This window comes from Humulus lupulus, chromosome 5 (genome assembly GCF_963169125.1).
Source record: "Humulus lupulus chromosome 5, drHumLupu1.1, whole genome shotgun sequence".
NCBI lineage: Eukaryota > Viridiplantae > Streptophyta > Magnoliopsida > Rosales > Cannabaceae > Humulus > Humulus lupulus.
Genome location: NC_084797.1, coordinates 239874002 through 239897154, shown reverse-complemented (window position 1 = coordinate 239897154; position 23153 = coordinate 239874002). Strand labels below are relative to the sequence as shown.

The 23153-nt window shown below is 33.2% G+C and overlaps 2 protein-coding genes and 1 pseudogene across 2 annotated transcripts; 2 read left to right on the top strand and 1 right to left on the bottom strand.

Annotated features, from left to right (window-relative positions):
- Window positions 1-3803: 3803 nt before the first annotated feature.
- Window positions 3804-5115, top strand: LOC133780167 (uncharacterized). Its single transcript, XM_062220039.1, has one exon. It carries the CDS (start codon window positions 3829-3831, stop codon window positions 5113-5115), a length of 1287 nt encoding a protein of 428 aa, XP_062076023.1. The 5' UTR covers window positions 3804-3828.
- Window positions 5116-5574: 459 nt separating this feature from the next.
- On the bottom strand, window positions 5575-6712 carry LOC133780166 (glutathione S-transferase T3-like). The gene is made up of 2 exons (XM_062220038.1): window positions 6266-6712; window positions 5575-6182 (listed from the first exon to the last, which is right to left on the bottom strand). The coding sequence occupies exons 1-2, from the start codon at window positions 6710-6712 to the stop codon at window positions 5652-5654; spliced, it is 978 nt and encodes a 325-aa protein (XP_062076022.1). The 3' UTR covers window positions 5575-5651.
- Window positions 6713-7756: 1044 nt separating this feature from the next.
- Window positions 7757-17146, top strand: LOC133780165 (protein argonaute MEL1-like; annotated as a pseudogene).
- Window positions 17147-23153: the final 6007 nt, after the last annotated feature.

The window sequence follows — 23153 nt, the reverse complement described above, 5'->3', positions numbered from 1 at the left end:
GTTTTCTTTAAGCACGTTATTGTTTATTTAATTACAATATAGCTTTAATATATTTTTCTTTATATTTTGTTAACTTTTTTATTATTTTTTTGTTTATTGTTATATTTGAGTAGGTATTTTGTTGACAACTTTGTTGGTGAGATCAAGCTTTTGGAGGATTTTATATTAGAGGTAATATTTTAAACCTTAATGTATAATTAAGATATTGAACTTAGTAGAATGTACGAATTATAAAATAGTGGAGATAGGATCTGGGACTGTGTGCTGCGGTGATATAAGGTTGTAATTGTGCATGTTTGATTGATTACTTGATTTTTTGTATTTATGTGATGAATATAGGTTTATTTAAATTTTGGGAAATATGATAGAAATAAGAGAAATGCTGCCCAATTTTTTGTAAGATTTAGTAATATGAGCAAGTTGGTGAGGAAATTTTAGTTTAAGTAGGTTTAATACTTAGAAATTTAGAACACACAAGAGTACATATATTAACTTTGATATCTGAATTACTTTTATAGTTTTGATCACAAATGTTAACTCTAGATAAATGTTTTAAAAAAAATTATACTGTTGTTTTTCTGTTTCTGCTGCTGTTTTTTTGTTTCTGGTGTTGATTTATTTTTTATCAAAATAGGCCAACGAAATTGGCATAAACATTTGCAATTTCCCTGGTTAATACTTTATGTGACAGTGCCCAACTGACGCAAAAAATACTCATTTTTAACATTTGTGGCAGTGCCCCACTGACGCAAATGACACTCTGGTTTGCGTCACATATCAAACTGACGCAAAAAATCAATTGTGGCAGTTATAAACTGACGCAAATTGCCTTTTTTGTTGTAGTGACATTTGCACCCATAAAGCATCTCATAGGGAGCCATCCCAATAGTGGACTGATAACTATTGTTATGAGAGAACTCCATCAAGGGTAGATATCAACTCCAAGATTTTGAAAAGTCAAACGCACAACATCTCAACATATATTCTAGAATCTGAATAGTCCTCTCAGACTGCCCATTGGTTTCAGGATAAAAGCAGTACTAAACATTAACTTTGTACCCATAGCTTTTTGTAATCCCTTCCAAAAGTTTGATGTGAACACTGACCCACAATCAGAGACAATCAACTTTGGAACCCCATGAAGTCTCACTATTTTGCTCACATACAACTGTGCTTACTGGTCCACCAAGTAGATGGCTTTCACTGGTAGAAAATGGGCGGACTTAGTGAGCCTATCCACTATTACACAAGCAGAATCATGTTGTCTTGTGGTCCCAAGTAATCCTACCACAAAATCCATCGCTATGTCCTCCCCTTTCCATTCCAGAACATAAAGTAGCTAGGTAGTCCGGCTGGCCTTCGGTGCTCTGCTTTCACTTGTTGACATGTCAAAAAGCTGGCAACAAACTCAGCAACATCTTTCTTCATTCTAGACCACCAATAAAACACCTTAAGGTCTTGGTACATCTTTGTTGACCCTGGATGTAAGGAATAGGTTGTTGTATGTGCCTCTTTCATAATACTCTCTTTAATCTCATCATTGTTAGGCACACAGATCCTATCCTTGTATCACAGCAATCCACCATTAGACAGTGAAGTCACAACTACCACCTTCCTGTACCAAATCCTCTTACTTATTTTGGGCTTCATCCACTTTCTGCCCTTCTCTAACATGTTCCAATAGGGAGGACTATAGTGTTAGGTTTGCTAGGCCTCCTATTACGAACTCAATACCATCATTTATAATATCTTTCTGCAGAGTTGTGTCTATCATGCTCAAAGTTTAGACACTCCCATGTCCTCGCCTACTCAATGCATCGGCCACCACATTGGCCTTTCCTAGATGGTATAAAATTTCACAATCATAGTCCTTTACTAATTCTAACCACCTCTGTTGTCTCATATTAAGCTCTTTCTGAGTGAAGATGTACTTCTGACTTTTTTTATCATTGCAAATTTCACACTTATCCTCATAAAGGTGATATCTCCATATTTTTCAGTGCGCACACCACTGTGGCTAACTCAAGATCATGGGTGGGATACCGTTGCTCAAAGTCCTTGAGCTTCCTTGAAGCTTAGGCTACCACATTCCCATTCAGCAGCAACATACAACCTAAGTTGTTCTTAGATGCATCACAATAAATCACAAACTTTCCACCCTCTGTGGGAACACAAAGGATAGGTGCAGATATCAACTTATCCTTTATAGTCTGAAAGCATTCTTCACACTTCTCTGTCCGTGTGAACTTTTGGTGTTTTCAAGTTAAGTTGGTGAAAGGTGTGGCGTTCTTAGAAAAACCCTCAACTATCTTCCGGTAATAACCAGCTAACCGTAAGAAGCTTTGAACCTCTGAGGGATTCTTGGGTTGAGGCCAGTCTCTAATGACCTTGATCTTTGCTGGATCTACTTCTATTCCATTCTTGGACACTATATGCCGTAGGAAAGTTACTTGTTCCAACCAAAACTCACACTTCGACAACTTAGCATATAGTTGATGCTCTCATAGTCTATTTAGTGTCAACCTCAGTTGCTCCTCATCTTCTTCCTTAATCTTTGAGTAGATAAGGGTGTTATCTATAAACTGTTGGGAAAGCTTATACAAGATCTTGTTTATTTTCGTGTAAAACTTATATAAAACAAATTAATATGAGACAACCTAGAACATGTTTCTATAATTGAATTCAAACAGAAATAATGATAGGAACACTTACATTATGCGCAGCGGAATGAATGAGTCATTTCTGCAGTTTCTCGAACCCTTGAATCCTTTATGTCGCAGAGTATCACCAAGAAAATGAATCGATCTTCAATTTTCTTCACAACCTTCCAAAGTATCATTAGAATCAACTAGACTATAGTGGAAAATTCTCAACACATGAGATAGATACAAAGAGAAGAAAAATAAAAGAGAATATTGAGGCTAAGAAAAGGACTTATGTTTTAGAGAGAATCTAAAACCTAGAGCATCAAGAATAGATCTTCTAATCTTCTCAAAACAAGTGATTCAAAAATTTAATTTCAATTCTCACTTAGCATTTCTGTTATAGGCCCAATTAGGTCATTTATTTTAATTAAAAAATCAATAAAATAATAGATAATATTAGCCATTAGGTAGAAATTTTCATGGGCTTTAGGCCCGCGAAATTTCCCATTTACTTAGAGCACTCCCATCCGGTGCTCTACTTCATCCTTTAAAATACCTCTCTAAAACACACCTTTTTCTATTTTACCTCTAAGTTTTACATTTTACCATACATCAGATTCTCTATTTTTTTTCTCTATATCATTTAAATATTATATTTTCAAATATTTTTTATTCATTTAAAATATTTTCTATAACTATCAATAATATCTTTATATATTTTAATGTTTACAATATCTACCCATATGTAAAATCACATAATTATATTATAATTTAAATTTATCCAAATTTATAAGATAGACTAAAATATCAATTATTCTAAAAAAAATTACAAATAAGAAATTTTATTATTCTCAAAATATATTTTGGGAGTTTTCATTGGAAATATTTAAATATAATATAATATTGTGAATATATTTTTTGGTATATTCTATGGATATTCTTCTTTGATATATATATATATATATAATATTTTGAAGATATTTTTTGGTATATTCCATGGATATTCTTCTTTGATTATTGTGAAAGAATATTCTTAGCATATTCTTCAGTATATACTAAGAATATCCTTTTGATTTCCTCAAAACTTCACCTATAAATAATATCATTATTTTACAAAATTTTACAAACACTTTCATTTATTTCTTTACACACTTTTTATTTTACTTCTTTCTATAGAGTTCCTATGGATCCTGACTTTGAGATATTTGACTCTTCGTCATCTGAGGAGGAGGAGGAGGAGATAATTTTAGCTCTTGCTATTGAAGAAGAACGCTTGGGTAATGAAAGAGGCTCAACATCGCATCGTAGGTCTATTCCCCGACGTGCATTCATTCGAAGAAATTCGCTTGAAGGCCATCAACGCCTCTTTCAAGATTATTTTTCTGAGTCCCCGACGTATCCACCGAATTTATTCCGCAGGAGGTTTCGAATGCAACGTCATCTTTTCTTGCGTATTCAAGCCGAAGTTGAAGCATATGAACCATATTTTGTCCAAAGAAGAGATGCTGCTAAAAGACTGGGTCATTCCTCGCTTCAAAAAATAACTGCTGCAATGAGAATATTAGCTTATGGAGTCTCTGGAGATTTTGTAGATGAATACTTGCGGATTGCAGAAAATACAGCAACCAAGTGTTTGAAAAAATTCGTTAAGGCTATCATTGGCATATTCTCCCATGAATACTTAAGATCCCCAAATGAGAACGATATAGCTAGATTGTGCGCAGTTGGAGATAGTCGCGGGTTTCCTGGGATGTTAGGAAGTATTGATTGCATGCATTGGAAATGGAAAAATTGTCCAAGTGCTTGGAAAGGAATGTATTGTGGTCATATTCACGAGCCAACTATAATTTTAGAAGCTGTAGCGTCATATGACCTCTGGATATGGCATGCATTTTTTGGATTGCCAGGCTCCCATAATGATATTAATGTTCTAGAACACTCTTCTGTTTTTAGAGAGCTTGCTGAAGGACATGCTCCAAAGGTCAACTACTCAATAAATGGAAATGACTATTCGATGGGCTACTATCTTGCCGATGGTATATATCCTTCATGGTCTACGTTTGTCAAAACAATTCATGCTCCACATGGCCGTAAAAATAAACATTTTGCAGCAACTCAAGAATCAGCAAGAAAAGATGTAGAACGAGCTTTTGGAGTGCTTCAAGCTCGATTTGCTATTGTACGTGGACCGGCACGATTTTATGATCGACAAACACTTAAGGAGATTATGATGGCATGCATTATTTTGCATAATATGATCGTAGAAGATGAGCGACATACTTATCTTCGAGTAGAAGACTTTTTTTATGAACAAAGCGATGAAATAACTGAAGAGCCTATGTCCCATGAGCATACAAATGAATTTGTAAACTTCATTCAACGCCATCATCACATTCGAGATCGAGGAATTCATTTTCAACTTCAGTCGGATCTTATTGAACATTTATGGGAAATATATAGTAAATCTTAAGTATTTGCATTTTATATATTACCAAGTTTAGGCTAATATTTATGTTCTTATTTTGAGGAAGATGTAACTTTAGTTTCTTTCTTTTCCTATGTTAAGCCTAATATTGTATTTTTGTCTTATTTTATTGTATTTCCTTGGGATATAAAATATGTAACCTTAAATTCAAGATATTAATCATCAAGTCAACAATATTGCCTTTTATATTAGGAAGCTTTTACAGCCAATATAAACTATTGCAATAAACATTTTATGCAAAAAAGTTTCTTTCAAGAATAAAAATTTTCATCATTCAAGTGTTCTATACAAAAAAGTTATCAAAAGTAACCATCATTGAGCTTTTGTTTTGTACAATGCAAATTTCTACATAGAAAAGCTATGGGTAATTTTCTATACAAAAAAAGAAGCTATTGGGCTGCTAGTTTACGCAAATTTATATGCAAAAAAACTATGATAAAAACCAGTAAAAGAGAATTCCCAAAAGTGGTTGCATTGTTACCTTTCAAGAATACCAAAAATACCAGCCCAAACACTCTAAATCATGGCTTTCTAGACTTTTGCTTCTCAAGTATTTCCAATTGGAGGGTACGGAAATACTCTTGTTGCGTTGGAGATAAAGTTGATACATCTACTCTCATAATTTCTAACTCCCTCCTCATGATTTCATTCTCTTCTTTCTGTTTATCAAATTCAAGCCTTTCTTTTGCAATGCGGGCATACTCTTTCCTAATTTCTCCTTTCTCAGCATTAGATTTGATTCTCTCCCCTTTTATTTCAATCACCAAATCAGTAAGATTGGAAGAGTTATCCTCTTGCCTCTTTCGCTTCTTTGCAACTTTCTTTCCAATTGGTCTCTCTAAATTCACATCTAAAGATGGTGCTGCAGTATCTTCATCTATGAACTCTGGTGCATGACCATCTCGAATTATTGATCTTCTTTTAGCTTTCATACTGCTACCCTCAGCCACAGATTCTTTCCACTTTGGATGGTGTCGTAGAATAGTCCAACAATGAAGAAAGTTGAATGAAGTGGGATGGATACTTCGGTAGAACTCTTTGGCTTTCTCAATCTGAAAAATCAAGTAAAAGAGATGAGAAATATATAATTCAAAGTGTTATAAACAATATAAATTATATTATATTATTCATGCACCTTATCTTGCTCATTAGCCCCACTTGGAGACCTTCTTTCAATTTGAGCTAAGGCCCCACAAAACTTATTTGTAGCAAGTTGGATAGTAGACCATCTATTTCTAATAGAGCATGAACTACGTTCAAAAGATATAGATTTTTTCTTTTTCTCATAATATTCATGAACTCTAGACCAAAATGAATATTTTGATTGATCAACCCCATTGATTGGGTCCATACTAGTATTCAGCCAAGCCAAAACTAGCAAGTTGTCCTCTTCTGTGCTAAAATTTCCTTTTCTAGATTTAGTTTTTCTACTACTTCCCTCTTCTGGATTGGATGGAGTATATTGCGACTCTAAGTCATTCAAAGATGGGAGATAGTCATTGTAGCTTTCTTCCCCCTCTTGTAACAGTGTAGTGAAGGAATGAACCCCATGGAGTTGTGAGTCATGGAGTTGTGAGTCCATCTTTCAAAATCTGACAAAAGATAATCATAAATTTCTTCCATATATAATATGTATGTTGCAATGCTTTAAATGCCAACTAATTCTCAATAATTTAAAAGAGAGAGAGAGGAGGATATGTGATAAAGTTAAACCAACTTTGTTATAGGTAATTAAGGTCTACTGCCCTGCCCCATTCGAAAGTTTTACTTTTGACATAAATCTAGATGAAACTAATTCATCATCTTTCTTTGGTAAACTACCAAAATAGAAATAGATTAAACATGAATTTATGTTATTTTGGTTCTCACTGTTAGATTTACTATGTTTTTTTTGTATTCTTATTTTGCAAATAAGGAAACTATTGTACTGGATCTAATAACAAACTATTTTTCTATTCTTATTAAATATTTCTTTCTGTGTTAGTGAGAAATGAACTATTGTGGAGCTAACTTTAAAATATAAACATAAGCAAGGAAAAACTAAGACTACAGGGTTTATAACTAAGTACATTGAAATAGTAGGCCCATTAGTTGCATCAATGGCCAATTTAATAGTACTAACTCAAATTGACCACATTCAGCTTATTTAGCTTATAGAGATTTTTATTGCAGAGGAAAAAGTAATGAGACCAACACCATGAAAGCTAAGGGCCCAAGCTATTACCATGAATGAAATATGATTCCCTTCTTTTTTAATATAATTTTCTTCATATTGTGTAATGCTTATTGTATAAATTTTTTAATTCAAGAGTATATCAACCAAATTCGAGTAGTTTGAAGTACTAGAATCATGGTATTGGCCAATACAATCAGACTCTAAAAGATGGTATCAACAAATACTAGTAGGGATTCATTGCTTCATTTCAAGCTACCAACTTTGTTAGCTTAAATCACTATAATAAGATTTTTAACTTATTCTATTAGCTTAGACAGATGATTCTTGCCCCATTTTGAGGCCATTACAGAGCAGTCTATTTATACTGTACTCTTGAGTTTTGCTCCACAAAAGAAAATAATGAAGAAATCCTATGACACAATTCTCTGTCTCTTGGAAAAATGCAAAACCATGGCTAAGCTGAAACAGCTACATGGGTTGATGATAACTACATCAGTTATCAAAAACATGATTCCATTGAGTAAGATTATTGACTTTTGCGTTTCTCCCAAAATTGGAGATTTCTACTATGCAAGGTCAGTATTTAGTCAAATTGCTCAGCCTAATCACTACATTTGGAACTCTATGAGCAGAGGTTACTCTTTTAGTGACACCCCAATTGAGAGTTCGATCATGTACAAAGATATGCAGCAAATGAGTATTTTCTCATTTGGTGATTATTTGAAATATATGATAAGCACTAAAGAAATACCATTTCAGATAATATTCCCACGTAATGGTCTCCATGTGTTTGTAGAAATGCATGAAAAGAAATTTCTAAGATAATTAGGTATAAATGTGAAATTTGAAGAGGGTAGAATCAAGTAGTTCCATAGTCAAATTACCAAGAACTTGCAGTACCAATATATATATATAACCAGTACCAAAATAAGAACTTGCAGTACCAAAATATAGATATATATATATTATATGCAAAACTTGCAGTACCAAAATAAGAACTTGCGTGTGCTTCCATAGTCAAATTATCAATATATATATATTATATGCAAGACTTGCAGTACCAAAAAAATAAGAACTTCAGTGTGCCATTTTGTTACCTGATTGAGAGAGAGTGGACGTGTCTAAAAATCTGAGATGCTTAAGTGGCTGGTGTGGGTGTAACGAGGAGAGAAGATGATCACTGCAAGGAGGGGAGGGGAATGAGGAGCACGAACCAGACAAACTTACCCAACTCAAAAGTGCTAAAACAGTTTCTGGCGCCAATCTTGGAAGAAAACGAGGGAAAAGATTGAGAAAATGGGAAGATGAGAAAAATTAATAATATATTAGAATGAAGGATGAATAGTATACCATAGATATAGCTTTTTACTGTAGATTTAGCAAAAAAAATTTGTAAAATACCTCATCCGATGTACACTTATTTTTCTTAGTTGGAGCTACTTTTTACAGTTTTTATTGATTTAACTCACCGGATGTGAGTGCTCTTATAAGCTCGTTGGACTTAAAATCAAGGCCTGTATTATTTTCTATTGATTTAATTAATTTAATAATTAATAAAATCCTTTATCAAATTAATTATTTGTAATTTGAACCTTTCTTTAAACTAATTTATTAATTTAGGCACCAATTTGTCTTAATTAATAAATTTGGCCTAAAATCTCATTTCTTCTCTAAATTGCATAACTCTGTGAAATTATCCAAAATTGACCTGGTCAACTTTGATAATTAAATCAATTAATTGAGATTATCTAGATAATTTTATCCAAAGTACAGTGGGGACCATGGGCCTATGAAATCAAGCTCCAATAAGTTATCATAAATTTACTAACTTATTAATTCCTCGTGACTCCACTAAAGACTCAGAATTACACTCTTGAATTCACTCATAATTGTTACAACCATAATTGTCACTCAATCCTCTATAGACAGTCTACAATGAGATGGGACTAAAATACTGTTTTACCCCTCATTGTATTTTATCCTTAAAACACTTAGTTCCTTGTAAATAATATTTCAATAAACTAATATTAATTAGTGAAATGAGATCTCTATCATTTAACACCTTGAACCAAAATAAAAGGAAACCATCATTTTACTTCTTCATTAGAAGTTATAGATGTTCATATCTATGATTAACACTGCCACTCAATTAAACTACCAAGTTCCCAAGATGTAAGTATGGGCTAGTCCGTAGGGTAAGCTGGTAAGGAACAAGTCAAAGTAATCAAATAATACATTCAGTTAGAATACTAACCACTTAGAATTGAGATTGAATTGACCTATGGTCAACTATATGATATGACTAGAATAGATAATAACAGTATGTTTACTTATCCTATCTACTATCAATATCGGTCCAGCCCGATGTAACAAATACATCCGATCTTATCTACTTTGCTAATGTTTTGGAAAGAACATAACACTGCAATGTGCAAGTAGATCATATCGTAGATTGGCAAGTCAATGTAAATCATGTGCATTGACAAATGTTAGGACTAACTTATTTTTAAAATATAATGATATTTATATTCTATTGTGATTACATCACTATAAATACAATTAGTTATATGCTCGGGATTTAATAGAAGTTTATAACAAACAAATAATCATGAAAATAAAACATGTGAGCAAAGTGATTGACCAAGTAAAATATTAATTTCTATTCTTTTATAGATAATAAAATGAGATTACAAAGAAATTGGGTTTTAATTAGGGCATAAAAGCCTAACATAAGCACCACTACGATTTTATCCAAATAGTCCTTAAATACTATGTTCATCATGTCCATGAATGCCACTGAGGCATTAGTGAGTCCAAAAGACATCACTAGAAACTCATAATGTCCGTAGCGAGTTCTGAAAGATATTTTAGGAATATCTCCTTCCTTCACCTTTAGCTTATGGTACCTGAATCGTAGATCAATCTCTGAGAACATTGCTTCCCCTTACAGTTAATCAAAAAGGTCATCTATCCTAGGCAAAGGATATTTGTTCTTAATTGTGACCTTATTGAGTTCTCAGTAATTTATTGACATTCTCATATTTCCATCCTTCTTTTTCACAAACAGGACTGGTGCCCCCCATGGCGAATGACTAGGTCGTATGAACCCCTTGTCCAACAATTCATGTAGCTGGGCCTTGAGTTCCTTCAACTATACATGTGCCATTAGGTAGGGTGCTTTAGATATTGGTGTTGTCTCTGGTGTAAGTTCAATCATAAATTCGATTTCTTTGTCCGGGGGTAATCTTGGTAAATCTTCAGGTTACACTTCTAGAAACTCACAAACAATGTGGACATTTTCTGGTTTCAACTCAATCTCCTTAGATTTATCCACCACACTTGCCAAATATGTCGAACACCCATGTTGCATCATGTTCCAAGCTTCAAATGCCAATACAATGGGTGTACGAACTCTCGTCGCTTCTCCCTTAAAAAAATATAGTCTCCTTCTTCCGATTTTAATTCTACAGTCTTTTGTCGACAATCTCTCGTTGCTCCATATTTGGCTAACCAACCCTTGCCAAGTATAGCGCCATAGTCTGGTATGTCTAACTCTATGAGGTCTGTTGACCATTCTTTGCCCTCAACTATTATAGAAATCGATTGTAACCACCTAGTTGACGACATAATCTCTCTTGATGGTAACATTGTACTAAAACTACGCTCAAACAGTTTACATGGCATACCCAGTATATTAATTACATTCATAGTAATATAAGAGTGAGTCACTCCAGAATCAGTAGGGACTCTACATGTCATACCAAAATTAGGGAGCTAACCTGCGACCATGGTGTTACTGTTGGTTGCTTCCATTTAGGTTAATGCAAAGACCTTTGTTGGCACTAGATTGTTGTTACTACCCTGCCATGCTTTCCACTGTGGGCAATCCTTCTTCAGATGGCATGTCAGACCGCACTTGTAACACTTGTTGGTGTTGGCCTGACATTCTCCCAAATGAGGACACGAACATTCACTACACCAAACACCCATTATCATAACACATCATTATAATACTTGTAATGACCCACTAATCTAGACTTTTTGGACCATTAACGAAACTATACATAAACTTACATTTTTACGAAAATACCATAATTTTATTGAGTAACTTGTAAAATAAGAGTTACTTACAAATAAATACTAAGAATGATATGGGATCCCATTGTCTTTAAAAACAAAACATGATTTAAATGAAAATAATTATATAAGAAATGCGGAAAATACATATAAAACCATAAAAGATAAAATGAGACTACATCCTCGAATCGAATAACGCTCGGCCCCTTGACTCCATTCACCATCGATACACATCCTCTAAGCATCACGAATCTTACCGCCTCTAAAGCTATTTTCCTGCACATAAAACAAAAAGGAATGAGCCTAATGCCCAGCAAGGAAAATCTAACACATAGTCATAAACATAAATTTCATAATAACCGTAAAGACATATCATAACACTTAATACATACACTTATTATAATGGCCATTATTACTTGGGTCCCATAGACTAAACAAGCTTATGCCCATGAGATTAGTGGGGTCCTACTAGCTAAGTAGGCATATGCCCATAATATTTTTGGGGTCTTGTTAGTCAAATAGGGCATAAGCCCAAGCCTACAAACATACACATTCATAACATATTCATAACATATCATATTTCATAACATAACACATAAGATAACATAAGCAATACACATATAGATTCTATCCTATTTTCCTTACCGAAGTTACCGGGATATGATGGACTGAGTTGGGACTTTTGGAACACTCCTAAAAACCATTTGTGAAAGGGTGAGTCTATTGATATTGAAGAAAAAGGGATGAAAGAGATGAAGGAACTATACATATTAAAACATACTTACCAAAAACCTTGTGCTTAAGAACTTGGATTTCCTAACCAAGAATAGGAATAAGGTTAGAAGGCTGAGTACAAGACTATGAGAACTTTAAAGAAAATAAAATAATACCAATGAACTAGAGTGTGGAAATACCTTGAACACTTGTAAGACCAATCTAAACCTTGGACCGAAATGCTATAAGACCTTACTTCCCAAGTGTTTGGTAAGCTTATAGTGATCAAGCTTATAATCCCCAACCCAAGTGTTTACACTCTCACAATAACCTAGCAACTTGCAGTCTCTGAACTTAGCTTGATGAATGAATGAAAAATGCTTGGTGCTAGGTCCTATTTATAGAGTTCTAGGAATAAAAATCTTCTTTTTGGCTTTGAATAAAAATAATAAATTTAATTGAAAATATTTGAATATCCTCCAGCTAAAGGCTTAGGAATTGTTCAAATTTTTCAGAGAGATTTAAGGATTCAAAGCTTGATTTTTAAAATAATAAAAACAAATAGAATCCTAACTTCTAACTCCCTAAATCTCGTAACTCTAAACTCTCCTTCAGTAAAATCAACATATCTGGAGTTTTAGAACTCCGATTTGGACTATCTTTATACCGTTAGAAAGCTCATTAACTTATCTACAACTTTTAAGAAATACTATTTTTCGAAATTACTAATATAACTGGGTCAAAAACAGGTCGGAAGTTACAGTATCCTAAAGTTACGAAAAATCTATTTAATTATCTAAATATCAACCTAATCCACAAATAAATAAAATTGTGATATATGTCATGCTCCTATCAGATTTTGGTGAAGACTAAGTCTTATAATTCTCTTATTTTATCATTAAAATAATAATTTCTTAATAATCATACATATGATAAGTGTTACTATCTTATTGGATCTATCTAAACCTTATAATATAATAAATATCACCATCAATATCAGTCATATTAATCAAACCTTTGGTTAAAATTAATATTCTTAAACTATAGGTTAAACTTAGAAAATCTACAAGTACTACTATGAGTGTCCAAATAATTCCCAGTCTGAACCAAAAATCCACAGTTACAAAGATAATACTAAACATACTATAATACTACTAAACAATTAGCTAAGTTCTTGGACTGTACAATACTATTTAAAAAGAGTTATGATATATTTATATATATATGTGGGAAAAAAAAAGGGCGGTAACTTATTTGGGATCCCGCCACTTATTTTTTTTTTCACACTAAATATTTTTTCACACAAAGCTCCATCCCTATTACACCCTTCCATTATCAACTCGACGAAACCCTTTATTCCTTCACAATCCAAATCCCAATGCTTGCTATTGTTCCTCCGCTGTCGTTGATACTGTCACCGCCTTAGACAGCGCCGAAGACTCTCGTCACCCCTGACCCGAATGGACAGCCCTCGTCGACCGATTGACCACCAAGGGTTACTTCAGCGAAACCCTTGTCGAAGATGAGGCTGACAGTCTATACAAGAATATGAGCCTTTTGAAAGACCCCTGTCTCAGCTTCGCTCGTGACCGTACGATGTTCTCAAGTTAATTATCTCTTTCTTTCTCTATTTGTTTGGTTGCCGAGAAAATATGTGACAAAAGCTCAACTTTATTCATACTTAGTCTCAATTAAGAAGAGAAAAGAGAAAGATGAAGAGAAAGCTCTGTACACAGTCAACAATGGCGTTGGTAGATCTGAGAATCTTACGTTTGATCTCTCTCTCCCATTTCTCGACATCTCCATCTCTCTCTCACATTTCTCCCATTGCTCCTCAATTTCTGGCAATCACTATCTCAATTTCAAGCTCTCATTGGCATGGGTATGTACTTCTTCTTCTTTATTTATCCATCTTCGCTCATCTATTTCTACAACTATAACCCTAATCCTCGCTTTAAGTACCATTTTTCTTTCAATTTCTCTTTCTGTTTTTTCATGACTGATCAATGATTCATCATTAATGTTCTCTTTGTTAATTTTATTATTGCAACCATGATAATAGTGATCTTTGTTTCTATGTTTAAATATGGTGTGTTTTGGAATATAAATGAATGTTTGTATGTAGGCTAAACTTGTATGTATCGAGTGTATTTGTGTTATTTGATGTTTGTGTCAATTTATCTGTAAATTTTGTTTAGTTTGACTGCTTAAATTGGTCTTGTTATATAAAATTAAGCTTTGCTAAACCTATGCATAATAACTGTTTGATGGAATGCTTCAGTGAGATATATGAGTAAAATGATAAGTCCTGAAGTAACATCAAAAAAGGCAACTTGTCGTTTATTACATTGTTGTTTTTAGATCCCTAAAGCTAATTATATTTACTAAATATATTTACAGGTATCGATAAGTCCTGAAGTAACATCAAAGAAGGTAAACTGTGACATTATCAAACAGCTGGATACTCTCTACCGTGTCTCTCATTTGGCTAATCTGAGAGTTGCTTATGATGGTGGGAAGTCTATCTACACTGCTGGGGAGTTGCCATTTTCCTCCAAAGAATTTATTATATAGTTGCCTGACAATGATAGAGAAACTGGAAGCTCTAGTACCAGGAGGTATTATATACTACATTAAGTTTGACATTTTGAGTAATACTATTTTCATTTTTATGTACTTTGTTCTGATTTGATATTTTTTCCCTTAATTAGCCGTAGGGAACGTGAATTTAAGGTGACCATCAAGTTTGCTTCGAAGCCAGACTTACATCATCTGCGACAGTTTTTACAGAGCAGGCAACTTGATGCTCCTCAAGAGACAATTCAAGCATTGGATGTTGCTCTCAGAGGAGATCCATCGGATAAGTAATTCAATACTGCCTTCAGGCTTTAGAACAAAATGCTATTCTTTATAAAATTTTCTTACTGCTTTATTATTTTTTTTCATCTGAAAATTCAGTGCCTAGTAGTTTATTTTGGTTTGTATATGTTATGTAACTTGATAATAATGTACTCTGTATGTTGTTAAAAGTGCTGAGTTTTTTTTAGTCGATGGCTTGAGTGTATGTATATCTTTAACTGTAGGTATACTGTTGTTGGGAGGTCGTTTTTTCACCTCACACTGGGGCGTCTTGGTGAGCTTGCAGATGGTATAATCTATTGGAAAGGATACTATCAAAGTTTGAGGCCAATTCAGTTGGGGCTTTCTCTTAACATTGGTATTGCCTTTAGCTAGTTTACTCTTTTATGCTTATATTGTTACAAGGCACCATATGGTGCACCACCTGACGGCGTAAGGTCGTCGTTTGTGCAATTTAATGTCGGTTCACACATAATCTAGTAAGATGCTAAAATCTAATATGGAAGATGTTATGTGATGCCCTACAACAATTTTTGGTATCTAGATGGTTTTTACCAAGTGGACTGACGTTTCTTTTTCTGAACTACCTTATCCAATTGTTGTAGATGTTTCAGCAAGGGCTTTTTATGAAACTATAAGGGTATCTGATTTCGTTTTCAAAAACTTTAATGTGAGAGACGATCTAAGGCCATTGCATGATCAAGTCCGGCTCTAGGTTCTTGCATATTACTAAGTTGGATATCGGTGATTTTCTTATCTATTATTAACATTATTAAAAGAAATTTATATCTATTTTTACTGCTGCAACTAAAGAAAAATTTGAAAGGGGTTAAAGTAGCATGCAGTCATTTGCATAATACAAGGACTTATAAGATTACTGGGATATCGACAGAGCCATTGAACAAATTAATGTGAGTGTGCATATGTCATGACCTTAACTATTCCATGTTGGTATGTGCTATGTGCTGCTATTTGATTTAATAATTTGGGAAGATTTTTCTTGGTGGTATTTAAACTTCTCTACCTGTACTTTCAAATTGTTTTACTAACATGTTTATATTTTATTTTAGGTTTACTCTTGATGATAAGACGACACAGATTTCAGTTGCTGCTTACTTTCAAGACAAGTACAAAATCAAACTCAGATATGTGACATGGCCTGCTCTGCAAGCAGGAAGTGCAGCAAAGCCTATTTACTTACCCATGGAGGTCCCCATCATAGTTTCAATAACATTTTTTTTTGCGTGCTAAGTTCTATTGGACATCAACTATTTTCATGATTATATTTCTAAATGTTGTATCTGTTATAGGTTTGTACAATTGTTGAGGGGCAAAGATACTCTAAGAAACTCAATGAAAGGCAAGTAACCAATCTATTAAGGGCAATCTGTCAAAGACCAAACAACATGGAAGAAAGCATTTGGCGAATTGTTAAGCAGAACAAATACAGTGATCAGGAACTTGTCCAAGATTTTGGAATTAGTGTTGCAAACAATTTGACAATGGTTGATGCTCGAGTTTTGCCTCCACCAGTGGTGTTTTTCTAATATGTGCTTGCTTTTGCGTTTGACGAGTGAGTTCTACTCTTTCAATTGGAACTAATTCTATTATTTTTCTTCATGAAGCTTTTATACAGAGGTACTGGGAGGGAGGCTACTGAGCATCCTCGATTTGGGCAATGGAATATGTCCAATAAAGTAAGTAAATGATCTTTATAACTCCATTTTGTTATGATGTATGTGAAGAGGTATGATTCATTGACTTATTTCTTTTTATTTTGGGTTATGATAGAAAATGATCAATGGAGGCCAAGTTGAGTTTTGGACATGTGTGAACTTCTCGCGTATCAATTCAGATATTCATGATCGCTTTTGTTCAAAATTGGTCAGTACTTGGCTCAATAGGGGAATGGTATGGTTACCAGATCTTTTTGTCTCGTCTCTTTTAATGTGACATTGCATTGACTGTTTATAATTGACATTTTTTATCATTTTGGATACTTGGAAGGCCTTCCAAACTAGACCAGTAATTCCCTGCAGCGCTTGGCCAGCTAACCAAATTGAGAAGGCTTTGAGATCTGTTCATGAGCAATGCAAGAAGATACTTATCAACAAACAACTACAGTTGTTAATAGTTATCTTGCCTGATTCTGGTGGTTCATACTCTGAGCGACTTGGCCAAGACTTGTAACTATGAAGTTTGAAATGCCATTATAACATTTTATTTTAGCTAAAAAATGTTACATGCATGTTCCAGGGATGATTAAATGAATTTGTGAAACTGAGCTAGCAACTATGACTTGCATATCTAAGGCTTTTACAATATATATTGAAAATTTCTGGACCTTCCTTTCTATTGAAAATTGTACAATATACATTCTTTCATTTCTATTGAAAATTATGTATGAATATATTGTTTTTCTATGTTTGCATATTTTAGGACCTTGATCAAGGCTCCAAATGTAGCTCACGGATAGGGGTATGGACGGGGTTAGAGGGCTCGGGCTTGCGGAGGGTCATGGATGGCTCGGTCTCACGGAAAGGTCATGGGTGAAAACTTGAAAAGCAGGAAAACCTCGCTAAACCCATTATTTTCATGTTGCTGGTATGTTCTATAAATTTCTGGCTGTCTTTGTTCGTGTGATGTCTAAATAAACACAAGTGTGAAAAGTACAAAGTATATTTGATTAAATATTTGCACTCTAGTCATGTTGACTGTTATATACGAAATGGGGAGTCTTATGCAGGATTAAATCAATACTTAGAGTTCTCAACTGTAACTTTAATGAAATTTATTTGGAAAAAAAAGATGAATTTTTTAGCTGCTGTTTTCAATTTTGATCCACTTAGAGAAAACCTAAATATTGAATTCTTATAACTGTTTGTTGGAGTTTGCATATCCTGTTATTACTTTGTATACAATTTTCTCTTTTTATTAAAGTTACTCTCTTGCATCTCTTGTTTATAATCAACTTTTTTTTTATATATCTCTTCCCTTAGAACACTAGGCAATATATATAATAATCACTTAGTATGCCTAGTACATTTCTTATAATCTTATTGGACATATATTCAGCCAATAATAATAGGCCTAATTAGTAACTAGTTCTTTTTATTTTTTATGGAATAATTAAACCTCAAAGAAGGCCTAATATTCTTATCATCTGTCTTGTTATAAGTAGTTGTGTGTCACGATAAAACTTTGTTATTGCACTAGTTCTTTGTCACTCACTGAATTAGCTTACATAACTAACTCTTGAACTCTCTTTAAACAATCTTCACAGTTGCTACTTTATCATGCCATTAATAGAAGATTTATTTAATTCTTCCTGCTGAAAATTACAATGTCCAAGTAATGCTTGAACTTTGAGAGAGTTGGAGATTTTTCAGCATAAATATCTGTTGTATGAACTTACTTATGTCAATTTGATCTTCTGCTTTAGTGGCAGCTATGATTATGTCAGTGAAAACATTTGATAACTACTGAATTTAAATTGGATTGATTCTCAGATTGAAGATTGCATTCCCCAGTTTTAACCTGTTCCTGAATTTTGGTTTTAGTCTCTCTAGCTCTTAATTTCCATCTCTCAGAACTATAGTACTAAATTTCTAATTCAGATTATTTAGGAACTAGTTGTAATGATAGTAGAATTCTTCTATGGTCTATAATTTCATTAAACTTCTGTTGATGAAGAAGTTTATCAAAATTATACACAATAGAAGTTTAGACTATTAGAAAAGTATTATAATAACTAATCAAATAAAGTCATATGAGTTTGATCTGTTCTGACTTTATATGGATTTGTTCTATTTCCTTGTGGACAGCCCTTTGAGTTCCCACTCTGCAATTTAATGAAACTCCTATGCAAAATTCATCTTTTCTTCAATTCAGTTGTTCTTTTGACAAATTTTCACTTAATTAATTTTGTAAATTTTTCTTTTTCTCCACATTTAGTGCCACATCAGGGGGTATTCTAGACAGAGCTGTTGAAGCAGAGGATAAGAAACATGGAGATATTCTAAGACTGGTAAATTTTATTCTTCTTCTACATTGTACCCTTGGTGCAAAACATTGTCAATTCAGTTTGGTATTTTTTTTTTCAATAACTCATAAAGGAAAATATTTACAATGTTGTGAGCAGGACCATTTCAGCTCAAGATCTGTCCCATTTTTCAAGTTCGTATTTTTTTCTACATTTTTATTTCTGCTCTCTTTGTCTCTCTCGGCTCCCTCTCTCTCTCTATCTCTATCTCTCACTCATCTCTTTTTTGCATTTCTTAACTATTTCTACCAGCAAGTTTCAGAATAATAATTAGGGGGGAAGTTGTGGAACATCAAAATATCGCTAATGATCTCAAATTTCAACAATTTATTGTGTATAAGTTTGTTTGAATAATTGTCTGTCAAAATAGATTCACAATTATTATGTTTAATGGTACTTTTTAAAAGTTAATAACACATATAAGACTAAACTCCCTTTTGGTCTCTCTCTCAGATTGCATTTCAAGTACTAGTTAAGGCATTGATTAATTTGGATCCTGGTGAGGAAATGGAGTCTCTAAGAAAACAATTTCAAGAATTCATTGCAGGCCTCATGTCATTACTAATAAACATTCCTGGAACTAGGCTTCACAGATCATTACAGGTAAGTTAGTTATTATTAATCTATTACTACTCACATCTTTCCTTATTTCATGATTACTAATTATGTTGGTACAAAATATTTTTCCTCTTCTCTTTTCAGGCAAAGAAAAAAATGGTGAAGCAAGTATAGAAAATTTTAGAAGCCAGGAAAAGTAGTAGTGGGATGATCACTAAAGAGGCTCCAAGAGATGTAATAGATGTTCTTCTAAATGACACAAGTGGTCAATTAACAGATGATCAAATAGCTGATAACAGTATAGATATGATGATCCCAGGAGAGGATTCAGTTCCTGTTCTTTTGACTCTTGCAGTGAAATATCTCTCAGATTGTCCTGCTGCCCTACAATAGTTACTGGTATGAACCACTTAGTTTGTTGTTTCTCTTTGATTTTTTCTTTTCTTCACTCTGAATGCTAACATGTAGAACTTCTTTAGTTCCATACTATGTCTTGTCTGAAGCTTTTCTTCTATTGTTCTAGGAATAGCATTAGTCATTGGTCTGGCTCTTAGAGGTTTCCTTGCACAAGTAGTGTTTCTTGGTGTACGAAATGAATATGATAATTTTCTTTTTATAAATTTGTACAACAGCCTGTAGACAAGTTACCACATCTGCAACCCTTTTGTCTAATTACTTTCTATTTATGCTGCTGGGTGCTCCTTTTGTATAGTTCTTTATTCTGGCAATTAGATAGCCTCCATTATAGTTGCGTTTTAGATTTTTCTTTTTCTCTTATTGGTTGGATGTAGTGTATGTTGGGCAATTTTTTTTTTACCCTTGTGGTTTTTCTGCTATTCTTTTCTTTTTTATTTCCTTCTTTCTTGCTTTACTTATTTGTTAAATCAAAGATGCTAGGCATAATTGTAACTTTATTTTTCTGATATGAGAAAGAAAAACAAAATAAAAATCAATTCCATAGTGTGCTAACTAAATAAACAGTCATTTGGCTCTGTTTCTTTGCTGTTGGGAGCTGTTCTTTTAGTTTTGTTCAAGTTTCTATTGTAAGTTTATTAGGTATAGAGTTTCTTTTCCCTCTTGAAATGAATTACCACATAGTATTATGAAAGCATCTCTTCCTGGCAGAATTTTGATAAGGTTTCCTTTTTTTATAATGTCATATTCCCATATATGAACTTAAAACATGACAATTTCCAGAGTTTTTGTTTGATACTTTAGTTTGTCTTATACAAGACATAGTAATTATCTAAATAATAATATATCAAATTGGCCTTTACCCAATGTTTCTGCAACAAATCCATTTGATTTTTACTTATAAAATGAATTAAAGTCGTGTTTGGATGGTTTGAGCTTTTATGAATTTAGTCACAAGAGCCACTTGCATGAGATAGAGCCCACCTGGAAGTGATTCTCATATGAATATGTTTCTGTTTTATGGAAAGATATTTTGAACGGTGTAAAGTTTAACAGTACCTTCTGAATATGTTTCAGGTTTGTGGAAATTATGGCTCCTGTCTTTTCTCGAAAAGCTTGGCAGTGTGTATGGCACATGATTCAGGTATGGTGTGTGTGTATGGTTATTTAGTTAGGCTAAAAAAACTTAAAAATTTATGCAACTAGAAATCTTAGAAGTTCTCATGAAATCTAAGTTGGAAAGCTAGTGCTTTTCGCTTTCTTGACAAGAAACAGATTTTAGTTTATTAATACAAAAAGATAACGTTTGTTTTTTTTTTCCTAGTTTTTGTTTGTCTTGTTTCCCATAATCTAACTCTAAACACATTTCCCACTTCGAACTTAGAAAGAAAGAGAAACTTTGGGAGAATAAGAGGAATAGCATGGGCTTCATAAAGGACCTCTAACAACCATATTCATATTCTACTTGTTAATTTGGATGCCATACTTGATGCCCTGTTGGTTACCTATCACAGAGAGAATTTTGCCAAAGCTATTTACACATCAATGCTATGTTTGTATTGAACTTTACATAAAGGAATTAATCATGCTAGGTCTTTAGAGAAGAAATAAATGGGGGATAGAAGTTAGTACAAAATGTATGAATTGTTTCTTCATATTAATAATAAAAGGACTTTTTTTTTACAATGTGCAGGTATATTGAGATGATTTCTTTGGAGCAATTCTTGACAACATTTGTGGTTGATGCCTTTAGAATGGAAGAATGTATTTCACTAATTTTTGTGTACATTTCTTGTTTTGTATTTAGTGATAAAGGAATCTAAATTGGGCATAAATTATGTTGTAATATGATTTTTAAGCCTAGACTAGTAGACTAAATATTGTAATTACATTTTGAGTAATTAATAAAAATCTATTTATGTTACCTTATTTGACTTCAACTTTCATATTTGTTTTCCTAGTTTTGTGTAAGTAAAAAAAGATTATGTTTCTCTAAGTTAATATAACACATGTGTTATACTAAAGTGTAGTATAATACGAAAAATGTGTTATACTAAAGTGTATTATAACACAAAAAATGTGTTATACTAAAGTGTAGTATAACACAAAAAAAGTATTATACTAAAGTGTAGTATAACACAAAAAAAGTGTTATGCTAAAGTGTAGTATAACACAAAAAAAGGGTTATGCTAAAGTGTAGTATAACACAAAAAAAGTTTTATATAATCGACTATAAATAACATAATTCAACACTTATCTATATATTAAAATAACACAGAAATTGTGTTATCGTTGACAGTACAATAACACATCTGTATAACACTGATAAAGTGTTATGTAAAGTACCCTGACCTACGATAACATAGTCGGTCTTAACACATCAGAAAGTGTTATCGTATGTTTTGATAACACATTTTCGGTGTTATTAAAAGAATTTTTTCTTGTAGTGATTTAGGGTAGTTGGGACGTTCAATGTAACGACCCAAATTTACTAATAGGGCTTAAGGGCCTTGAATAGTGTGCCGAGAGGGCATAACTGGATTATATGTGATTTAAATGATTAAATGCATGTTTATATGATTATTTGGATATATGTGATGGATGACTATGTGTAGTAGTATGCATGTAGGCCTTGATTAGGTTACAAGGGTATATTCGTAATTTTGGTTATTGAGGGCAGAAATGTAAATATTTGTGATAAATTGTTAAGACCACATTATTATGTGGATATATTTGTAGCTTGTGACTCGAGGCGATCCTAGTGAGCAGTTTAGCGGAAAAGTCACGGTGGGGATTTATAACCGGCTCGTGGGAGTCCGGGGGTATTTCTGGGAATTTGAGAAGTATATTGGAGATTATTTGATATTAAGGAATATAATTGGTGATTAGTTAGGTGTCGGGATGCAAGCGGTAAATATTAGAGACATTCAAGGAATTAGCGGGAATTGGGAGTAATGACCAAAATGCATTTTGAATGATTTAAAGGCTTAGGATTTATGGGAGGGAAAATTGGTCATTGCGTTTAAAATCAGGGATAATTATTACTCTGCTTTATTGGCTTAGTGAAATGTGTAGATTATTTGAGAAGCCTAAAGGAGAACAAAAGAGACAAAAGAAAAGAAGGAAGGAAAAAACAGAACACCTAAGTTACCCCTTTCTTTCTCATTCGGTTCTGTCTTTTTG

Excerpts from the sequence above, each read along its gene's own strand:
- LOC133780166 (XM_062220038.1), bottom strand. The coding sequence starts at position 6,712 with ATGGACTCACAACTCCATGACTCACAACTCCATGGGGTTCATTCCTTC. Across the intron at positions 6,183-6,265 it reads GGGCTAATGAGCAAGATAAG|ATTGAGAAAGCCAAAGAGTT; the intron begins GTGCATGAATAA and ends TTGATTTTTCAG.
- LOC133780167 (XM_062220039.1), top strand. The coding sequence starts at position 3,829 with ATGGATCCTGACTTTGAGATATTTGACTCTTCGTCATCTGAGGAGGAG.